The sequence below is a fragment of the Phycodurus eques genome, chromosome 9 (assembly GCF_024500275.1).
Source record: "Phycodurus eques isolate BA_2022a chromosome 9, UOR_Pequ_1.1, whole genome shotgun sequence".
In the NCBI taxonomy this organism is placed as follows: domain Eukaryota; kingdom Metazoa; phylum Chordata; class Actinopteri; order Syngnathiformes; family Syngnathidae; genus Phycodurus; species Phycodurus eques.
In genome coordinates this window covers 6284599-6305821 of record NC_084533.1, presented here as the reverse complement: position 1 = coordinate 6305821, position 21223 = coordinate 6284599, and the positions used below count along the sequence as shown (strand labels likewise).

Genomic DNA, 21223 nt, shown 5'->3' with positions numbered 1-21223 from the left:
TTATTGGTCTAATCTAAATGCGGTATGTAAACCTGAATCTTCAAGGACTATACAAAATCTCTGAGAAGGGGAAAAAAAGATCGAATCTGACCGATATTGACAGACGGTGGTCCGAAAAAACGTCATCACCATCTTGTGGGAGTTTCATGGAACCGCACCACTAAAACAAAAATAGGGGAAATTGTCTTCACGTCAAAGTTATGGATTAAGGCCCCGCGTATGCTGCATGGCACCAAAAAATACAGTAATTTAAATTGAATGTACACTGAATAAAAAACATAAACGTCAAAACTACAACCACAAAAAATGAAAATATAAAACCGATTTGATAATGCTGCAAGTACACCTATCGACGTCTAGGTTTCAGGGATTTGTGGGGGTTTGGGGCCCCGGGACCACCTTAATACAAGACGTAAGGTTCGATCATTAAAACACCCCTGGTACAACTTTCCTAAATGAAAGCAAACAGGGGCAGAACAAAAAAAACAACAAACAAAAAAACAAATGTCCAACTTTAAAAAGTTCATATCAAGCCTTTTATTTGGTTTACAGATATTCATACATTTATACAGTATGTATATTTATAGAGATATATCTATCTAACATTTGCCACTGCAAAGTCACCATTATTCAAAGGAAGAAAAAAAAATGTGCTTAATTTCATATTAGTGCTATGAAGTGCTTGTAAAGTGTGGAGACAGTAATGAGGTAAATGCCAGACAAGACAAACAGTCAGTCATTATGGTCAATAATAATTAATACATAATGAAGCGTCAACTTAGCACAAAGTAACACAAAGATTAGTGGCAACATGGACCCTTGAACTGAAATTGGAGTAAAAGGAATTACATAATACACATTGCTATACTGTACATAAAGACCAATAGTGCAGAAATGTACAAATGGAGTATAAACTATCACTCATGAGAAGTTATGTCTTTACTCTTGACACACACGCACATGCTCAAATATTGGAAAAAATCTCAACACTCAATCCCATTTCCAACAGGCTTGCATAATTAAATTGACCAAAATACTTGTAACTCTTATGGTACACACAGTAATTAAGTATGCAAAGTAGGAAGATTGTGCCGTTTAAGAAAAAAAAAAAAAAAAAAAAGAGAGAGAGAGAGGCACACACAACAATAGAAATAATGGAAGAAATGGTGTGTCTGTTTGTACGCGGGTATACAATCATGTACATGTATGTAACAGATGAGACAAATCTGGAGCAGGCAGTGATGAACATGTCTAATAGACATTTAGATTGTAGCACATCACGCGATCACTCCGAGTCTCGCTGGACTTCTGAGGCGTCAGCCCGGCAAATAGGACACGTCCGATTGGCCTATGGAAAGACAGGAGGGGCTTTAGTACACAACCATAATAATGCGTATTACTGCCACCCAAAGGAGAATGTCCCCATCCAATCTTCAGTAATACTAAGTATGTATACAAAGCAGAGAGATACTGGATACCTGTGAGTATTGTTGTATGCTCTGTTTGTATGTGTTGCTGTGTTAAAGTAAATTGAGTGCACTTATTAAGCACTTTATTTACACTATCACAGTGCCCAAAGCCCTTTACAAAACCGCGCACGCACGCACTCTCACACACACACGCGCACACACACACACACACACGCGCGCACACACGCACGCGCACGCACGCGCACGCACACACACACACACACACACACACACACGCACGCACGCACGCCAATGGGCGACTGCTGCCATGCAAGGCGCTGCCAGGTCCACTGGGAGCAAATTAGGGTTCAGCGTCTTGCCCAAGGACACTTCGACATGCGGACAGTCGATGGCGGGATTCGAAACCGGCTACCTTCGCTCGCTGGACCGCTCGCTCTACTTACTGAAACTTACTTGGCTAAAATGAATTGAATATTTTGTTGTTTAAATATTCAATGTTTAATTCTCTTTACATGTCATTTTTACAGTAAACTTCAAGTGAGACAGACAAACAGCTTGACACAAGTACACTTTGGAGAACTATGCGAGTGAGACTGAGAACAGGTGCTGAGGAGTACTTTAAAAAGTGTGTTCTAATCCATTTGTACATTTTTTTTTTTAATTCATATGGTCTGTATGTACCTGTATATCGTATTTTCACCAATTGCGGATCAGTCTTGAACGTATCCCCCACAATGTAATGGAAATTGGACTTTTTATTGTTTTCAGACAACCCGTTGGGTCTCTGGGGTGCCTGCCCACTGATCAAGTGTGAAATTAATTAAATTAGTTAATTCAAGTAAATTGTTTATCTGCCCATTTCTGAACATCTGTCTGTGAGCCATCTATTTTGCACTGTTATGTAATTCTAAACCAGCCAGTGGTGGTTGTGAAAGCACCATTTATTTGCAGTCTGGACAGTGAGGGGTGAACATTTTCTCTGGAGGGAGTCTCCACAAGTTTCCCCAAAAAAACACAAAAAGGTTTGCTGGTGGTCAATTTATTTATTTTAATTTTTTGGTTTTAAATAGTTGCTAGAGGTGGCAGGAAAAGTTGGCAACACGGAGTCACGTTTTGTCGTTTTTCCTACCTCTTTCCCAGTCGTGATTGTAGCGAAAGTCATCCTCTGTGTATTTTGACCAAAGAAAATCTGAAACTTTTTATTAAGACACCTGGGAACTGTTTAAAATTCCATCAATCCATTTTGTGTACCGCTTTATCCTCACAAGGGTTGCGCGCCTGTCCTGGAGCCTATCCCAGCTATCTTTGGGCGAGAGGCGGGGTACACCCTGAACTGGTCGAAAGCCAATCACAGGGCACACAAACAAACAACCATTTGCGCACACATTCACACCTACGGGCAATTTAGAGTTGTCAATTAACCTACCATGCATGTTTTTGGGATGTGGGAGGAAAGCGGAGTGCCCGGAGAAAACCCACCCAGGCACGGGGAGAACATGCAAACTCCACACCGGCGGGGCCGAGATTTGAACCGGGGTCCTCAGAACTGTGAGGCAGATGTGCTAACCAGTCTTCCACCGTGCCGCCTGTTTAAAATTATGGATACAAAATTTCAAAAGGACTCCTTTAATTTACAACTGGGCTCTGTGCATTTGTTTTCCTTATAGCTGCTGAGCAAATTTACTAACATCGGCATACATTACGGTTTATTTTAATGTGTAATACAATATTGGTCTCAGATAAGGATGAATGATGTACTGTATGTCATGAGTTGTGTGTTGCATCACATCAGTGTGAGTCAGCCAGCTCCACGGGGCAGGTACTTACCCTCAGCCACTTGTCGACACACTTGCCGTGGAACTCGTGGCTGCAGGGCAGAACTCGCAGCAGTTGTCGGGACTCAAAATCACTCATGCACACCACACACCTGCAAGACGACAACAGAAGCACAACAAACCTGGTCTGCCAAACTGAGCTTGAAAGAGCTTCTAAGGGAGTATGTGTGCTGGCATGTGCCCCAACCACCGGGCCGTACAGAGAGAATGAACAAAAAAAATATTTTATTGACCATCAAAGTCTGAAGGAAGTTGCTTTAATTGACCTATTCAATTTTTTTCAGGTTCTGCTGGCTGCACTTACAGTGTTTGTTCAGACTGGTGGTTATTTGGGTTGAAGCGATAGGAAGGAAGCTGCTCAATGTCGGCCTTGGTAAGTCCTCTGAGTTTGGCCTCCCCGAGACGCTCGGCAAGATTGAGGAGGGCCTGCAACAGAAAACAATTGGTATCGAGGTTCAATTCAATACGTAGCAGAGTATTTTTTTTCTTCAAAATTGTCAAATTGACAAACCTCATAATTTTCCACTTCTCCATCATCGACATCCAGCTCGAGACTGATCGCAGGGCCACTTGGCTGGACCGGCAGCATTGATCTACAAAGAGGAGTTGAACAGTTACTTTTAATTGAAAACTGGCCCTTGAGGAAAATGTGCAATTAAAAAAAAAAAAAAAAAAAAAAAAGCATGCATTAATAGAAAATGCTAACCCACGAGAAAAATAACCACTTGACAAAATAAAAAGTGTGTATTTTTTTTAGAAAAATGAAGCTGTTCTTCTCCATGAAAAAGGAACTCACAGGAAGTAAGGCAGGAAGCTGGGGTGATAAGGCGAAGGCGGTAGTGGCTGTTGCGAGCGGTACCTTCGGCCCGCGAGGCGACGAGGGATGAAGTTCGGGTAGGACTGGGAGACAATCGACATACGCCTGTCAAGCTTGTGGCATTTCAGTGATTTTAGCATTCATTCAACAGCAAACTGGAGCTGGTCTTGGCACTCACCACTCCAAAGAACTCCTGGGGCAGGGGCTCATGGGAGAGGAAGTGGAGCTGTGTGGAATGTGGGGTGAGAGCTGGGTGGGTGGCAGGAGGGTAGTGGAGCCCTGCACCCAAAGACAGATGCTCTCCCAGCAGCTCCACATCATTCTCTATCCTCTGTAAAGGCTGCAGGAGGTACAATCGTGTAATCAGACACATACATGACGAATACAAGTTGACGAGGTCTGCTCGTGTTTGTTTTCCTGAATGTTACTGAGACTACCACAGTTTTAGGCCTATAATCATATCTGACACATAACAATTTGTTTGGAACAAAAGAATGGACTCTTCAACTAATAATATGTGTGCGTGTGTGTATAATATATATGTATATGGAGAGAGACAGACACACTTTCCAAAAAATTTGAATATCATGGAAAAGTTTATTTTCATAATTCCATTCAAAAGGTTAAACTGTCACAGATTATAGATTCACGGCCCACAATTTAAACAATTTCAAGTATTTATTTGTTTATTTTCACATAATTTGGGCTTCCAGCTCATAAAACCCACAAAATCAGGTATTCAAAAAATGTGAATACTGTGAAGAAATCAGCCCAAATTTTGCAGGCCATAAATGATTTAAACGGAGTGTCACACACTAATCACCTACTAAACTCAAAGCACCTGCACAGGTTTTAAATTGCTTCAGTTTGGTTAAATTTTCCCATTTGAGTTCAATATGGGGTAGACTGCAGACTTGACAACTGGCCAGAAGACCATCATTGAGACCCTCCATAGGATGGGTAAGCCACAAAGGTTCAAAGCTAAGGAGGCTGGCTGTTCACAGAGTGCTGTGTCCAAGCATATCAATGGAAAGTCTAGTGGTAGGACAAAATGTGGCGGGAGAAGGTGCACCAGCAAAAGAGATGACCGTGGGCTTCAGCGCATTATCAAACAGGGAAGATTCAAGAATCTAGCAGAGATGAAGAAAGAGTGGAATGAGGTGGGAGTCACAGCTTCAAAACCATAACATGCTTGAGGTCCAGTGTGAAATATCCAGTCAGTCGGTCATGATTTGGGGTGCAATGTCCAGTGCAGGTGTAGGTCAATTCTGCTTTCTTAAATCCAAGGTCCCCGCAACAGTCTACCAGAATGTTTTAGAGGACTTCATGATTCCTTCAACTGAGGATTTTTATGGAGATGCAGATTTCATCTTCCAGCAAGACCTGGCCCCTGCCCATACCGCCAGAAGCACCAAAACCTGGTTCGATGCCCATGCCATCACAGTGCTTGACTAGCCAGTCAACTTGCCGGATCTAAACCCTATTGAGAATCGATGGGGTATTATCAAGAGGAAAATGAGGGGCACCAGACCCAAAAACAAGGAAGAACTGAGAGCAAGCATCAAGGAGATCTGGGCTTCCATAACTCCGAGGCAATGCCAGAGGCTGATTGCCTCAATGCCACGGCGCATCGAGGCAGTGATTAGAGCAAAGGAATTCCAAACCAAGAATTGAAGATTAACATATCGTTTTGAAAGTACACTATTTTGATTGATTGAATGTGTCCCTAATTTCTTTTTCCTCCAAAAAAATGAAAAAGTAAATGATTCCTTCATAGTATTCGAATTCTTTGAATTCCTGATTTGTGGGTTTTATGAGCTGGAAACCCAAATGATGTAAAAATAAACAAATAAATACTTGGGATTGTTTAAATGTTGGGCCCTGAATCTATAATCAATGAAAGTTTAACTTTTTGAATGGAAGTATGGAAATAAATAAACTTTTTTGCTATTCAATTTTTTTGGAAAGGGTCTGTACACTCCCAAAGGTATTGGAACAGTGAGGCCAAACCTTTTGAGTAAGCAAGATGAACATGAGACAAGAGCTCATGTTCATCTTGCTTACTCCATTGCATGTACATGTGGATCTGACAGCACCTTTCGTTTGAATCTACTCATTTTTAACATTAGCAAAAGTATTGGCACATGTGCCCGACTGGTGTGTTTTGTTGACAAGATGTTGTCCTATTACATTGATTATTCAAACAATACACAGATGAATGTCTACAGCACACTTAGGAATCTTCCCTGACTCTCAAACTGGGTCCTCAAGTTAAAACAGGGTGCTATCCAACTATCCAATACGTCTATCCCCTCACAACTGCTCCTCTGGTACTTACTGAACGGGCCTGCTGTGTCGTGTAGGGTCCAAATTGTCCAGTTTGCGGCAGGTGAGGTGGATGGTGGGAAAGGTGTGTGGGAGGATGTGGAAGGTGGGGAGGAGGGGGGAGAAGGAAGGCTTGGTCACTGGACAGCAGAGAGGGGAAAGGGTAGGGCATGGGAAGGTGCTGCACAGAACAAGTCTGCAGGACCTGACAAGAATTAGGGGATACAAAAAGTATCTGGTCAACAAATAGCCAAGCCAAGTCTAAAGATGTAGACTGTCTTGTATAAACTTTAGCTGGAATACAGCAAAACTCACAGGAGGGGCGACGCTGCAGACAGGATAGTGCTGTCCACCGAAGACTAACGAGCATGCTGGGATCTGTTGTGGGGCCGAACGAGGTGGCAGACCAGGTGTCACCCCCGGGGGGGACACGGGATACGACACCGGAGCTGAACCCTAAACATGGAGAACAAGGATTGTAGCCATCGTTCAGTCAGTAAATTGACAAAAGATTAAGACATCTCTCAAGGCTTCCTTATACTCGCGCGGGCGGCGACCGCCCTGACGTCACTGCGGCTATCCCGCACGCAGTTTGCCTGTATACTCGAGCACAACCCACGCACGCTGTTTTGAAAAAGTGTTGCAGTTCTCCTCCAAGTCGGGGGGGTCGCTACGGCTGGTGTTGGCTAGGACACCACAGGGTGGAGTTTTGTATGCATTTTATGGCCAATTCCGGTAGCCGTTTTTACTTTCTGGAACAAGGAACAAAGCAACAACAATGGCGACTGTGGAACAGTGCCTGCCAGAACAAATGGACCTTGATGACCAGATTATACGTTTAATTATGTTGCAAAATCGATCAAAAAAGCGGCGGCGTAGGTGGTATGTGCGCCTGAGTAGCTGAGTACGTTATCACAGCATCTGACTAAAATGGACCAATCCTGAGAGATGATCGCTGCATTCTGAAGCGGCGACAATTTGTGCCGTGTTGCATAGGGGCCACGCGGCCCAATGCGTCGGTCACGTGATGCAATGCGGGCGCTGTCACCTGCGCGAGCGGGGAGTATAAGGAAGCCTTTATTCTCACCTGCTCCTGGAGGTCCAACACCCCGCTGCTCTGTTGCTGCGATGGGTGGGGGTGGGGGTGCTGCGGATGCGCCGCAGGGTGCAGCAGTCGGGGGGACAGGTTTGAAGACGGATGAAGGGGCCTCGGGGAGGGGTTTGGGGGATGGTAAACTTGGCGCTCTTCCATCCCGAGCCCCGGCCCTCTGGGAGGCTGCTGGCCATAGGGCGGGTAGCCCTGCGGTGGGGCTGGGTGACGGTAGTTCTCATCTTGGTGGCCGGGTGACAGCCCAAGGTGAGAGTGCAGGTGGTGATGGTGATGGTGGTGAGGGTGAGTGTTGGGGTGGTGATGGTTGTTGTTGCTATTGTTGTTGTTGTAATGTTGGTGGTGATTGTGAGTGTGGTGATGACGTGTCAGGCGGTCTCTGCGGCCACGCGGCCGTCTCATTGGAGGGCTAAGGAGGGAGAATAAAAGTTGCGGTTAAGCCATGTTGCCCTTCATAGTTGAAATAATAGACCCACCAAAATGTGGAGCAATTAAATCAATACATGTTTTTCATCCCCACTCTTTCACACAGAACATGAGGCTTCATCAGACTTCATCATGGACCTTTTATTTTGTTGATCGTTGCAAACTTTTTTGCTCAAGTGCTGATGGGCATTTTGATTTTTTTAAATGAGCAGATGGGCTAAGTCATTCATAGATACTGTGAAGTAGATGAGGTTTAATGAGCAATAATTCTCATTTAACTGCATTATATTCATTTAATTAAAAGAAAATTGACCAGTTAGGTAATATTTATTAAATGATAGCAATCTAAAAATAATTATACATTTAAAGTAACCAATTTTAGGACAACAACTGATAAATGAATGCAACAAATGTTACAGGACTCCTGATATTATAAATGGTTGGTGGGCAAGATTAAACAATGGAGCTAGCCCACCCCTGATTTAATAGTAACTTCATGTTATGTTCATTGAACCGTAACAACACAAACATTCCATAACCAATTACACTCAGACATCATCACAAATCATTTATGACTTAATTTCCTGCATGTGATTGATAAAGTACATCGAGCTATTAGCCATACCTGCAAATGATATCTCTGTTTATAAAGAAAATAAAGCTCAGGTTTGATTGACATTCAGAGAGTTATTAATTTCATGTGTATTATCGTGTCTGGCTCTAGCAGTATGGAATTTCACGGCAGCACTGGAATAAGCATTTTCTAAGATTTGGCACTTAATTAAATTGGGTAACCAAAATATTAGGAACACCTCTTTTGGTATGCAGTCAACCCTTGTTTATCGCTGGGGTTACATTCCAGACAACCCCCGCAGTAAATGAAATCCACAATATAGCAATTTATCAAATTATTATATACATTCCGCTCCAAAAGTCTTGGAACGGCAAGATCAACTTTTGTTAGATGCTGAAGACATTTGGGTTTCAGATAATCATCACATCCTTCGCCACAGCTGCCCCTCATGCTCTCCAACTGCCCTGTGTCAGCCGTCGAGACCTTCAAGTTCCTGGGAATTATAGTCTCTCATGACCTGAGGTGGGAGACCAACATAAACTTCATCCTCAAAAAGGCCCAGCAGAGGACGAACTTCCTGAGGCTTCTGAGGAAGCACGGCCTGCCACAGGAGCTGTTGAGGCAGTTCTACACAGCAGTCATCGAATCAGTCCTGTGTTCATCCATCACAGTCTACTTTGGTGGTGCCACAAAAAAGGACAAACTCCAACTGCAACAGACAATCAGGACTGCTGAAAAAAATTGTCGGTACCCCCCTACCCACCCTTGAGGACTTGCACGCTGCTAGAACTAAGACGAGCATGCAAAATCCTCTTGGAGCCTCCACATCCTGGTCACCACCTCTTCCAGCGCTGTCCCTCAGGTAGGCGCTACCGATCAATGCAATTTAGAACTAGGAGACAGTCCAACAGCTTCTTCCCTCTTGCCATTAACTTCTTAAACAGTTAACTTACAATTCCATTCTAACATGCTGCCAATTTTGTCTTGAGATTGTTGTCACATCTGTGTCAGGCCAATTATGCAGTATTCGTGCACTCACTGTAGTCGTCTCGCCACTCTGCACTATTTGCATGTCTGTTGTTGACCAATACTGGCCAGTCGTATGCTTGAGAATTATCTGCACCATTTGCACAACTGACATAGTTCCAGACTATCACACTGCTAGTCAATTTAAACTTCTTAAATTTCTTGAAGTCATTTGTACTATGGTCACTGTACCAGACTATTGCTCTATTAGTCATTTGAAACTGCTCTAAATTGCTAGAGGACTCTGCATTATTTGCACAATTGTCAATAAATACATAAATAAATGTGTCGGCATTCCCACATTATTGTAACCTTTCATTGCTCAGTGACTCTCCGTACTGTGTTTTTATGTCTCAAAAGTATTCTATAATTGAATGTCTGTTGTCGTACTAAAGCCGCTCCGACTACCAGAGAGATATTCCTTGTGTGTTTTTGACATACTTGGCAAATAAATGAGATTGTAAAATATTAAATGTTATTCACTTTAAATTCATTTCATAGTTTGTTCCAATACTTTTGTTCACTTGAAAACTGGGTGGCTTTAAGTAAAGGGTACTCTATCCTCATTTGTTTCACACATCTAGATGTAAATACAATACCATACCATAAAAGCTGGAATTGTGAACTTTTGTCTCATATTCATCTTTAGATCTGAAACCTACATTTCTTCAGTATACAACAAAAAAAAAGCAATTGACCTTGCCCTTCCAATACTTTTGGAGGGGACTGTGTATTCATAAGTTTCATATATGCATTCCACTGCCAATTTATTAAACTGCAGCTTAGACAGAGGTGCAGCTATTTTATTTGTCCATGCACAACACAACCAAATTATTATTAGGCACGTCCTGCTTGAGTGACATGAACAACAGCCCAGTAGACTTTGTGGGAAGAGGCGATTTCCTGCCTTGAGCATTGGCACTACTCCGCACACTCACGGCCCATGCAATATAGTCAGCAAAATGCAATATGGGTACCCAGAATTCATTGCAGTGAGGTTTTAAAATATGTTTTAAACCGGTAAGGTACTCAGTAAGGTTTCTTTATATTCTAAGAACATTGGCCCAATTGACCTGTCAGACTTGAGTTATTGCTGCCATGTTTAAATAAATTGGCCCTATAAACCTGACTATATCAGATAGTGATGGCGAGATGACGCTTCGTGAAGCATTGCAACACTTCAGCCATTGGTTCGAGTAACGGTTAATTTCTTGATGCTTCACTGCACACGAAACCACCTGCTGGCCATGTGCATAATCACAGGCAGCTGTATCTTTACCATATACAGTTTGTGCTGCATTGCATTCTTACGTCTTTTTGACTCTTGTGAAGTACTATGTATTGCAAAACAATGTTTGACCAAGTAATTACAGTACACCAACATAAAGTGTAAAATATATTATTTTTGAACGTATTCGGTGTGCTTTAAATTTTCTTCAACACTGGTATGGCAGGTTGTATAATGTTTTTCTGTCACTTCAGGCAAATGGCATGGGCTTAAGATGGCAGAGGATATTGAAAGTGCTTATTTAGAAATAACGGTTTATCTTTTTTTTTTTTCAGTGATTAATTCAAGAGGAAAATTATATAAACTGTGGTACAGGAATTTTTCCTCCCTTTTGTTGTACCTTACTTACTTGGAAGACAAGAAATACATTCCCTTTGAATAAAAGAAGAAATGTGGAAAATGCAGTTTTTAATAAACAAATTTAATTGATCAGCCTCAATAACAGTTACTTATATGGCGCGGTGCTGCTTGTGGTTCGAGCTCAGGTGAACACCATACCCCAGGTTGCGAGTCGAGCGCACCAACGGCTGGGCTATTAGACATGGATGCCGGGTTAGCGGGCAGCAGCCTATTTCCAAGGATTCTGAGGAGTGATGTAATCGCAATCGCTCGCTATCTCCTGCCCAAACTATGCTGTAAACACTCTCGAAACTCTATTAAATATTATATCATACGAGTTGCAGATAGAGTTCCTCACTTGTAATTATACATTCCAATGAAAAATGACAAAATGTTGGTTATACGTGTCTGCGCTTACCTTCTTCGATTGCGGACAGGTGTGTGACATCGCTCTGGCGTGTAGTGGCCGTGCGCTCTGCGACTAGGGGGGAGTTCCCAGGGGCGAATGGGAGATGACGGGGTAGACGGAGGGACGGCGCTTAGATCTAAAATGGACTGTTGGGAAAGACGCTGCCTTTTTGGGCTTGGGCTATCTTCCATCTGTACACAGTGGATAAAGAAGGGGTGCTGGTTGGCTGGTTGGTTGGGGAAGATGTATATATAAATGGTCGAAATCATTATAACAAAGCTAAATGACAAATAATTTTCAAAGCATAAGTAAACTGGGGTCAAATGCAGTGATCATGTATTAAGGCTTACTTTGTCTCGATCCTCACTGAACACATTATCTGGATGAAAGTGTAGCACTCCTCCTGCAGGCAAAAGAGAAGGATAGCGAGAGGGGAAAACATAATCAGATGAGATGGTGCTGAGAAAAACAACATCACAAGACACAGACATACGCCTGCTAAGCCAGCACGACACATTGGTCGCCTAGATCTGATTTTCCTGTGCAGGATCACAAAGGATATGCATCAGTGATGAGTCTGTTACTCCAAATACAGATGGGCGTCAGACATCGACCTAATCAATCAGTGTTGCGCTTCTTCGGTCTGCCAGGCTTTTCCAATAGCTGCTTGATACAAATCAGAGTAAGTTCTCTGTGGAAAAAAGTCACACTGGTTCTTTCATTGCCTCTGGTGTACCGAAAATAGCGGCCATCGTATGCTTTTTCTTCTTCAAGGGGGTTCTCGACTCCATCACTAGTGGATAGCCACAAGCTATCAATGTTATTGCTCAGCAGTGTTCATGATTAATTTTGGCTATGTCTGTACGGAGAGCCACACATTAAAAACAAAACAAACAAAAACTAAAAAAGTGTGAAAACAGAGCGTTAGACCCGGTCCGCCAAGCACTTCTAAAAACAAAAAACCTCAACGAAAGTGGTCTAAAAAACCAAAAACAATTTAACTTTTTGTAAGTAATGTGAATCCACTGGAGACAATAAGAGTGCAGTAGATGCGGGAGAGGCGTTATTATCTCAAATACTACTAATCTACTGTTACTGCATTATGGTTTGGTTGGCCTTCCCATACTGAAAACTTAGCACACAAGCACATTTTCCACTTCCTCGGATATCATTTTCAACAGTTGCGATGTTTCACCTAGAAAAAGTGTTGTGTTCTGTGCCCCCTCTCCAAACCAATGTATCAAAAATCTCATTACAATTTTGCCTAATCCTGTTAACTAAACAAAAAGCAAAGAAACGGCTTTAGTTGGGGTATAGAGCAGTAAAAATAAATAGAGCAGTAATAGAGCAGTAATGTAATAAATATGTTCTGGAGAAGACCAATGCGAGGCCAGCTGTTTATCTGATAGGGCACATGTGCAATCTGGATGCAGCACATGCACACATGCTTTTATGCAGCATGAAAAGACATCCTTCAGATGTCAAAGCAAGACACAAAAAATATTGAATAACTAAAATAAAAAAAAAGAACTCCCCCCTCCTCTACTCCCTCCATTCCATGTCTCCCTCATTCAACAAGGCTCCCCAGAAACAAAAGAACTGAAAGCAAACCCCAACCCTTTGTTGTCCTTTGCAGAGCCACTCTGGGGCCATGTGAAGTCTGCCGATAGTGAGGGAACTGTGAAGAACAGAGGCAAAGACAGCCGACTGACCAGCTGACACTGGCGGCAACACGCTGTCATATCTTTCTCCATCAACTTTTAGACCTTGCAGGGTCCTTGTCTCTCATGCGTTTTGTTTTGTGAGGAACTTGTGAGGAACTCCATCTTCTCACCTCAGGGGGTCGGGGTTGGTAAAAAAAGGATCACTGGGGGAGACTGATGGAGTTCTGCTGGCAAGAATACAAGCTGATTTCCTCAGAATAGTGGCTTTTTTATTACTGTATTACTAAACCTCGTCTTAAACCAGTGCAGTTTGGACCTCCTGCTAAATCAACAACCACTATTGTATTGTGTTTGAGATAAAAGCAAGAAAAACAATGTGCAACTTCAATGTACTGCATACAGTGAGCATAATCGTTGTGAAGAACTACAGAAACAGATCATCATCCATCCACCCATTCATTTTCTACACCGCTTGTTCCCACCGGGGTCAGGAATGAGCTGCAGTGTATAACAGCTTCATTTAAACAAGAGGTGGGGTACACCCTGAACTGGTCACCAGCCAATAGCACAGCAAAACAAATCAGTCACACTCCCATTGACACCTAAGGACAATTTAGTGTTCACCCACACATGCACAGTGAGAGTGCATGTTCCACGCAAGAAGGCCGCAGCCCGGGTTTTAACCGGACTTGCTGACCACCTTCCCATCAAGAGATACTACCATGTTATGAAAATAATTTGTAAGATCTGTGGGATATGAATACTTCAGATAAATAGGATGTCATGTCTCAATTAATCGCAAGGTGCATCTTCCACTTCGAAATTTGAATAATGAATAAATAAAAAAATAATGAATAAATAAATACCTCCCTACTCTGTGTCGCATTAAACGTCTGTAGCACAACAAAATGTACATATTATATTGTAATATGTATTATTTTTGTTTTACGTATTATTGTTTATTGTTTAAATGCTGTGGAAAACGGATTTACATTTTTGTTATGATTAAAAAGTATTTGGAAAATTAAAGCACCCCATTAATAAAGGCCTAACCCCTATTAGAAGCCTGGTACTCTCTGAAGTTGAGAACCTTCACACCTAATCTAATAATACAAAAATATTTACAGTTGTGCTCATAAGTTTATATACCCTGGCAGAATTTATGATTTCTTGGCCATTTTTCAGAGAATATGAATGATAACACAAAAACTTTTCTTTTACTCATGGTTAGTGCTTGGGTGAAGCCATTTATTATCAAACAGCCGTGTTGTTCATAATTACAACAGAAACTACACAAATGACCCTGATCAAAAGTTTACATACCCTTGGAATTTTGGCTTGATAACATGCACACAAGTTGCCACAAATGGGTTTGAATCCACACTTGTGATCTGTCTGCTTGTAATCAGTGTGTGTATAAAGGTTCAGTGAGTTTCTGGGCTCTTGACAGACCCTTGCACTGACATCTCTGGATTCTGAGTCATGGGGAAACCAAAAGAATTGTCAAAAGATCTGCGGGAAAAGGTAATTGAACAGTATAAAACAGAAAAGGGATATAAGAAGATATCCAAGGAACTGAGAATGCCAACTAACAGTATTCAAACTCTAATTAAGCGGAAAATTTACACTCATCAGCCCGGAAGCTGCGTATGGGACATATACTTGGATATTCCAACATGATAATGATCCAAAACACAAAGCCAAGTCGACCTGTCCATTGGCTACAGCAGAATAAAGTGAAGGTTCGGGAGTGGCCATCTCAGTCTCCTGACCTCAATATCATTGAGCCACTCTGGGGAGATATAAAGTATGCAGTTCATACAAGGCAGCCCAAGAATTGACAGGAACTGGAGGCCTTTTGCCAAGAAGAACGGGCAGCTTTACCATCAGAGAAAATAAAGAGCCTCATCCACAACTACCACAAAAGACTCAAAGCTGTCATTGATTTTAAAGGGTGCAATAGACGGTATTAAAAACTGGGGTATGTAAACTTCATCAAGGTCCTTTTTGTAGTTTCTGTTGTCATTCTGATTTAAAAAGAGTAAACACAGTTGTTTGATAATAAATGGCTTCACCCAAGCACTAACCATTAGTGAAAGAAAATTGTTTGTGTTATCATTCATATTCTCTGAAAAATGGCCAGGAAATCATAAATTCTGCCAGGGTCTGTAAACTTATGAGCACAACTGTATAAGATGGTTCTGCTATGGATGAGTGGTTAAGAATGCGACCAATAACCAAAGTGCCCTTTGCGCTATTCCTGTAACCCACAGTGGGGTTTGATTGGTTTTGAACTGCAATGTGAAAACTAAGGACTTTTAATTTGAACTCTTAACTGATATTAGTAGCTACTGAACATTCAAACGTGTGTAATAGGGGCAGTCTAACTAGCGGGACCATTTCAGACTGCACGCTGACACTGTGGAACATTGGCGCACGATCTAAAATTCCACACTGGAGGGAGCATGAAGACGGTTTTGTTTGGGTCACTGTAGCCACAAGACAGCATAATGGCGGTGGTTATTTTCAAGGCAGTATTGCATTGAGTTCAAAGGGTTACAAATTAGTATGGGGGAGAATCACAAAATTAGTCACACCGCACACACAAAAAAGAAATTGTGTGATAATGCAGTGGGATAATTCCTCTATGAATTGAACTGAAAAAAGTATAGTGGGATGAAGGTACTTGTGGGAGATTTATTTTTAGCTAGCTAGCTGGCTGGCTAGCTAGCTAGCTAGCTGGCTAGCTAGATAGATAGATAGCTAGATAGCTAGATAGATAGATAGATAGATAGATAGATAGATAGATAGATAGATAGATAGATAGATAGATGAAAAGTATGTGAACCCTTTGGACTTTAAATTTCTGCATAAAATATGGTCTGATCATCTAAATCACAAGAACAGTCTGCTTAAACTAATACCACTCAAACAATTATGTTTTCCTATTTTTATTGAAAATAACATCTAAGCTGAGGATTCCCCAAGAGCTAATGAGTCACTTGTGAGCCAACCTGGAGTCCACTCAATGAGACAAGATTGTAGGTGTGGCTTAAAGCTGTCTGACCACCAGAAAACACACACCAATTTAGAATTGTCCCTGGTCAAGAAGCACTGCCTGATGTGTTCCATGCCTCGCTCAAAAGAGCTCACAGAAGACCTACAATTAAGAATTAACTTGTATGAAGCTGGAAAATTTTAAAAAGTATCTCTAAAGGTCTTGATGTTCATTAGTCCATGGTTATAAAATGTGTCTTTAAATGGAGAAAGTCTGTTCTGACTGTCTGTTCTCTTCGTCCGTAAAGATTACTACAAGCGAACAGCACAGAATGCTCAATGAGATTCAAAAAATTTTTTTATTATTTAAAAAAAACAAAAAAACAAAAACAAAAAACAAGAGTATCAGCTGAAGATTTACAGAAATCACTGGCACATTCCAACTTCTCCGTTGACAAATCTACCATACATAAAACATTAAACGAGAATGGGTTTCATGGGAGAACACTAAGAAGGAAGTTGTTACTGTCTTTTAAAAAAATAATAATAAAAATGAAAACAAATTTAAAAAAAAACATTGCTGCACGTTCGAAGTTGCCAAGCACTATTGGCAAAATATTTGGTGGACAGATGAAACCAAAGTTGAATTGAAACACACAAACATCAAAACCTTACCCCAACTGTGAAGCATGGTGGAGGAAGCCTCATGTTTTGTGTATGATGTACTACCTCAGGGCTTGGACAGCTTGCTATTTATTATCAATGGAAAAAAGAATTCACAAGTTTTGTAAGATATTTTGCCGAAGAACCATTTGGCCAACAGCTGAAGCTGAAAATAGGATGGGTGTTGCAACAGGACAACAATCCAAAACACAGAAGCAAATCAACAACAAAATGGCTTCAGAAGAAAACAATACGTGTTCTGGAGAAGCCCTGACCTCAACCACATTAAGCTACTGTGACATGACCACAAGAGGGCCATTCACACCAGGAATCTTGCTGAAAGGCAACTGTTTTTTTGTTTTTTTTTGTTTTTTTTTAAGAGGAATCTTCCAAAAGTTATCCTGATTTTTGTGCATGTCTGATCTGCAACTACAGGAAACGTTTGGTTGACATTGTTGCCAAAAGAGGGTCAATCAGTTATTAAATCCTTTTCCTCCCTGACTTGTAAATGTTTACATGCTCTCTCTCTCTCAGAGAGAGATCTTGGATTCAGATCTTGGATCAGATCTTGGATTTTTGCAAAGCCAAAAAGAAAAAAGAAAAAAAAAAACGGTTCAGCCAAATGACAACTCATATCTCAAAAAGGTAGTCAGTCGTATCTCAAGGCACCACTGGCCATCCACTTCAAGAGCTGTCTCAAAAAAAAAATTACAAACCCTAAACTTTTGATTGTCAGAGAACTATTAAAAGTATCAAACATATCTCAACATGGACTACAAATGGTATGTATTTCTTACACTATGATGAACTTCTTACTTTCATTCAAAAGGTAATTGTTTTGATCTGACCTTATTGTAGACTGATTGATGGAAAACAACTGGAGCATACCCCGTGGGATACAGAACTAGACTTGCACGAAATCATACTGATCGACTGTTAAACTAATCAGCTGAGAGGCAAATATCTCACGGTATGATGTGGTACAGTCCTACACAATAAACATGTTAAATGAATAAAATCAATAAAAAAAACTTGAGCTTTATTATTGTTGTAAGATCATAATTTGTGCTGGAGACACTGCGCTGGATCTCAGTAAGCTGTTGAGGTGAGTGTGAACATTGAATGAATGTTATCTAAAACTGTATGTACTACAACACAAAGGCTTTTTTGTTGAAATTACAGATGGTAGATGAAGCCCAGAGGCTGCCTGCCTAATAACGGTGTTCCTCCGAGGTTTCAAGTGCGAATGTAATGGTGCATCGAGCAGGCCCCACGCCACTTACCAGACCCGGGGTGCCGGTGAGCTCCGTGGCGCTGCGCCCCTGCGGCCAGGTAAGTCCCCGGCTGCTGCGGCTGGCTGTCAGGGTAGCCGCCGCGGCCGCCGTGGTGCGGTGCCCAGCCGGCGTTGCTCTGCTGCGGGAAGCTCATGCCTCCTCCTCCTCCCCCGCCGGCGCTCATCATGCTCCCGTTTCCGAGCGCGTTACCGCCGCTGTTGCCTCCAGCGGGGTTGCTCACGGCGAAATGATAGAAGCCGGACCGAGATCGAGAGCGTGTCCTCGGGGGGTCCATGGCTGGCTGGGGCGGAGGAGGAGGGCGGGGCGGGTGGGGGACAAGCCGAAAGGGTCAAAAGACGAGGGGAACCTCCCCCGTCAGGCGGCTTCCCAGTCTCTCTTTCCAGCTAAATAGCCCGGAAGACGATCTTAACCAAATAATGCGACTTAATGCCTTTAAAATTGAGTTGCAACCGGAAATTCGACACCGTCCAAAAGTGACAAATACCAACACAAAATTGTCCAAACAGAAAGATGACACTAGCAGTTAGTTACGTCTCCTGTTCTCTATTGTCTTTTTTTGTTTGTTTTGGCCACATGGGAAACACTTCAAAATGACGACCACCACTTAAGTCAACACATTCGGTTGTATCGCGAATTAACTTGTGTTCGAAACAAGCGAAACCGCCGGTACATAGACTGTAGCAGTAAGCTTGACGAGGCGACTTAAAGCCCTCACAGAAGCAACATGGCTAAGCTACCGAGCGTAGGCGACAAGAAATAGAAGCAACGGCGAACGAAGTGGAGCAGCATAATCGCGCTAACTTGTCGATTTGACGAACACGAAGCGAGAAACGTGCACTCACGCCCGTTTGCGACGGCGAACTCGACGGGCACGTTCAGCAGCAGAATGTCGGCTCCCCCGAAGCAGCACAAGCTAACAGGAAGCGGGCTCCCGCCGCAGGAAAAACAAGTCCAACGGCGGCGACGTTCAGCGGGGACGAAACGTCGTACCGAGTCGACGTAAGACCGACAAACGCTGCTCCAGAGCGCGCCTGGATGCAAAATATGGAGCTTGTTTTTCCACCTCAAATAAATCCCCGTCTCGCGTCCGATATCAAATGTTTTCTCGGGTCAGCAGGGAGTGTAGTGAACATCGATCAATGGGTGTTCCATACTATCGCCAGTCACTTTCAATCGATAAACTGTACAGCGCGTACCTGCCTTGTTTCGCCGTAAATGAGCCACATAAAATGTCTACGTGGAAGTGATATCTGTTTTAAAGTGTGCATGCCAAGACAATGAACGCGACCAAGTGCTGCAACGGTTGATTTTGAGCGTAATCGTGTTAGCGGCTTTGATTACTAATGCCTAGCTACGCACAGCCAGTCGCCCAGCTCATTAATAATTCAGCAGTTTCAAACTAGATCCTATAGTACAACAGTACTAACAGTACTAACTAACTAGTAAACGCTTTGAACGCGATGCTTTCACTTCGCTATTTCGAGCAGCAAAAAACAAACAAACAAAAAACGTTCATTTTCTTATATCTATATGCTAGCACCGCCAATCACAAAGCATTTCACTTGACTGCCTTTGTCTTCACATTTCATGCCGATGTGTTTACAATGCGGAAATAATGAATTATTTGGGTAATTACAGCATTCAAAATCGTGTGTATTTTGGTTTCAGTTGCACGTCATTTAAATGGCAGCCTATCCATATGACATAAAAACATCTATATAAATATTGAAATGCTTCATTTTGTGGGGTGCCATTTGTAAAGCTACTCACGCCCAAAATAACAGCAGCATTTTGTCACGTAGCTTCAAAAGGTTTAAAAAAAAAAAAAAAAACTGCTGTGAATTTTCGAGCGTCACTTTTTTGCACATTTAGAACAATATTTGTCAATTTTAGTTAAATACAAATATTAAATATTACATCTAAGTCTCAAATATAAATGTTAAATATATATATATATAGATGTTAAATATATATAAATCTTAAATGTAAATTTAAATCTAAAACTTAAACTAAATGTTTAATATACATAAAAATGTTAAATATATATCAATATTAATCTTAAATTTAAATATAAATATTAAAACTAAATGTTAAATATAAATGTTAAATGCTAAAGCTAAATGTTCTGGGTCAAACTAAATATTTAGCAAATATGCAAATCCACAGTGTCAAGAAACGTAGTACCAAAACAAAAGCTGTGTTTTTGTAGCATCAAATAACAACATCCATCCATTTTCTGAGCCGCTTCTCCTCACTAGGGTCGCGGGCGTGCTGGAGCCTATCCCAGCTATCACCGGGCAGGAGGCGGGGCACACCTTTCCAACATGAAGGTCTGATATCCTGATGACATTTATAATTTTTAGAATTTCAGGAGGTACTATGCAGAGCTGCGCGGAGACACGTTTCTGTACGAAGACGAAACTCATGATACAGTGAGGGCAACTCACTTTTGCTTTGATTTGCTTTATTTATGATTGGCTGAAATCATTATTCACCAAGCACGAATAGGTCAATCTAAACATTGCTACAGAACAACCATCATGATGACAACTAGTGTGGCTCTTTATGTACATTGGGCAGTCCCCATGCACAAAGCAACCAACTACCACGACAAGACTGGGGCGTCAACTATGGAAAAAAACAAGTGTAAACACAATTTCAAAAACATCAACTACTAATTCCTTAAAATTATGTTTTGATTTTCACGAAGAATGACCTTTGACTTCACCAAATGAAGCCCAATGGGGGGCATAAGCCAGTGCAAACTGTAGGCCGGTCCCGAGGCCGGATAAATGCAGAGGGTTGCGTCAGGAAGGGCATCCGGCTTAAAACTTTGCCAAACAAATATGAGCGTTCATCCAAAGAATTCCATACCAGATCGGTCGTTAACAACGTCCGCCACCGGCGACATGGAAATTCAGCTACTGTGGGTCGAAATAGAAGAAGAGGTGGAAAGCGGGTTCTTCGGCAGAAAGAAAAGAGGAAAATACAGAGCCTAGAACTGAATGTGGGGACTTTGAATGTTGG

At 41.9% G+C, this 21223-nt stretch overlaps 1 protein-coding gene across 1 annotated transcript; it reads right to left on the bottom strand.

Annotated features, from left to right (window-relative positions):
- Window positions 1–528: 528 nt before the first annotated feature.
- Window positions 529–19496, bottom strand: LOC133407924 (E3 ubiquitin-protein ligase RNF38-like). The gene is made up of 13 exons (XM_061686274.1): window positions 19039–19496; window positions 18185–18476; window positions 11928–11980; window positions 11587–11768; window positions 7495–7924; window positions 6723–6863; window positions 6421–6612; window positions 4261–4422; window positions 4062–4165; window positions 3777–3858; window positions 3570–3691; window positions 3258–3357; window positions 529–1348 (listed from the first exon to the last, which is right to left on the bottom strand). Exons 2-13 carry the CDS (start codon window positions 18468–18470, stop codon window positions 1286–1288), a joined length of 1917 nt encoding a protein of 638 aa, XP_061542258.1. The 5' UTR covers window positions 18471–18476; window positions 19039–19496; the 3' UTR covers window positions 529–1285.
- Between the last annotated feature and the right edge of the window lie 1727 nt (window positions 19497–21223).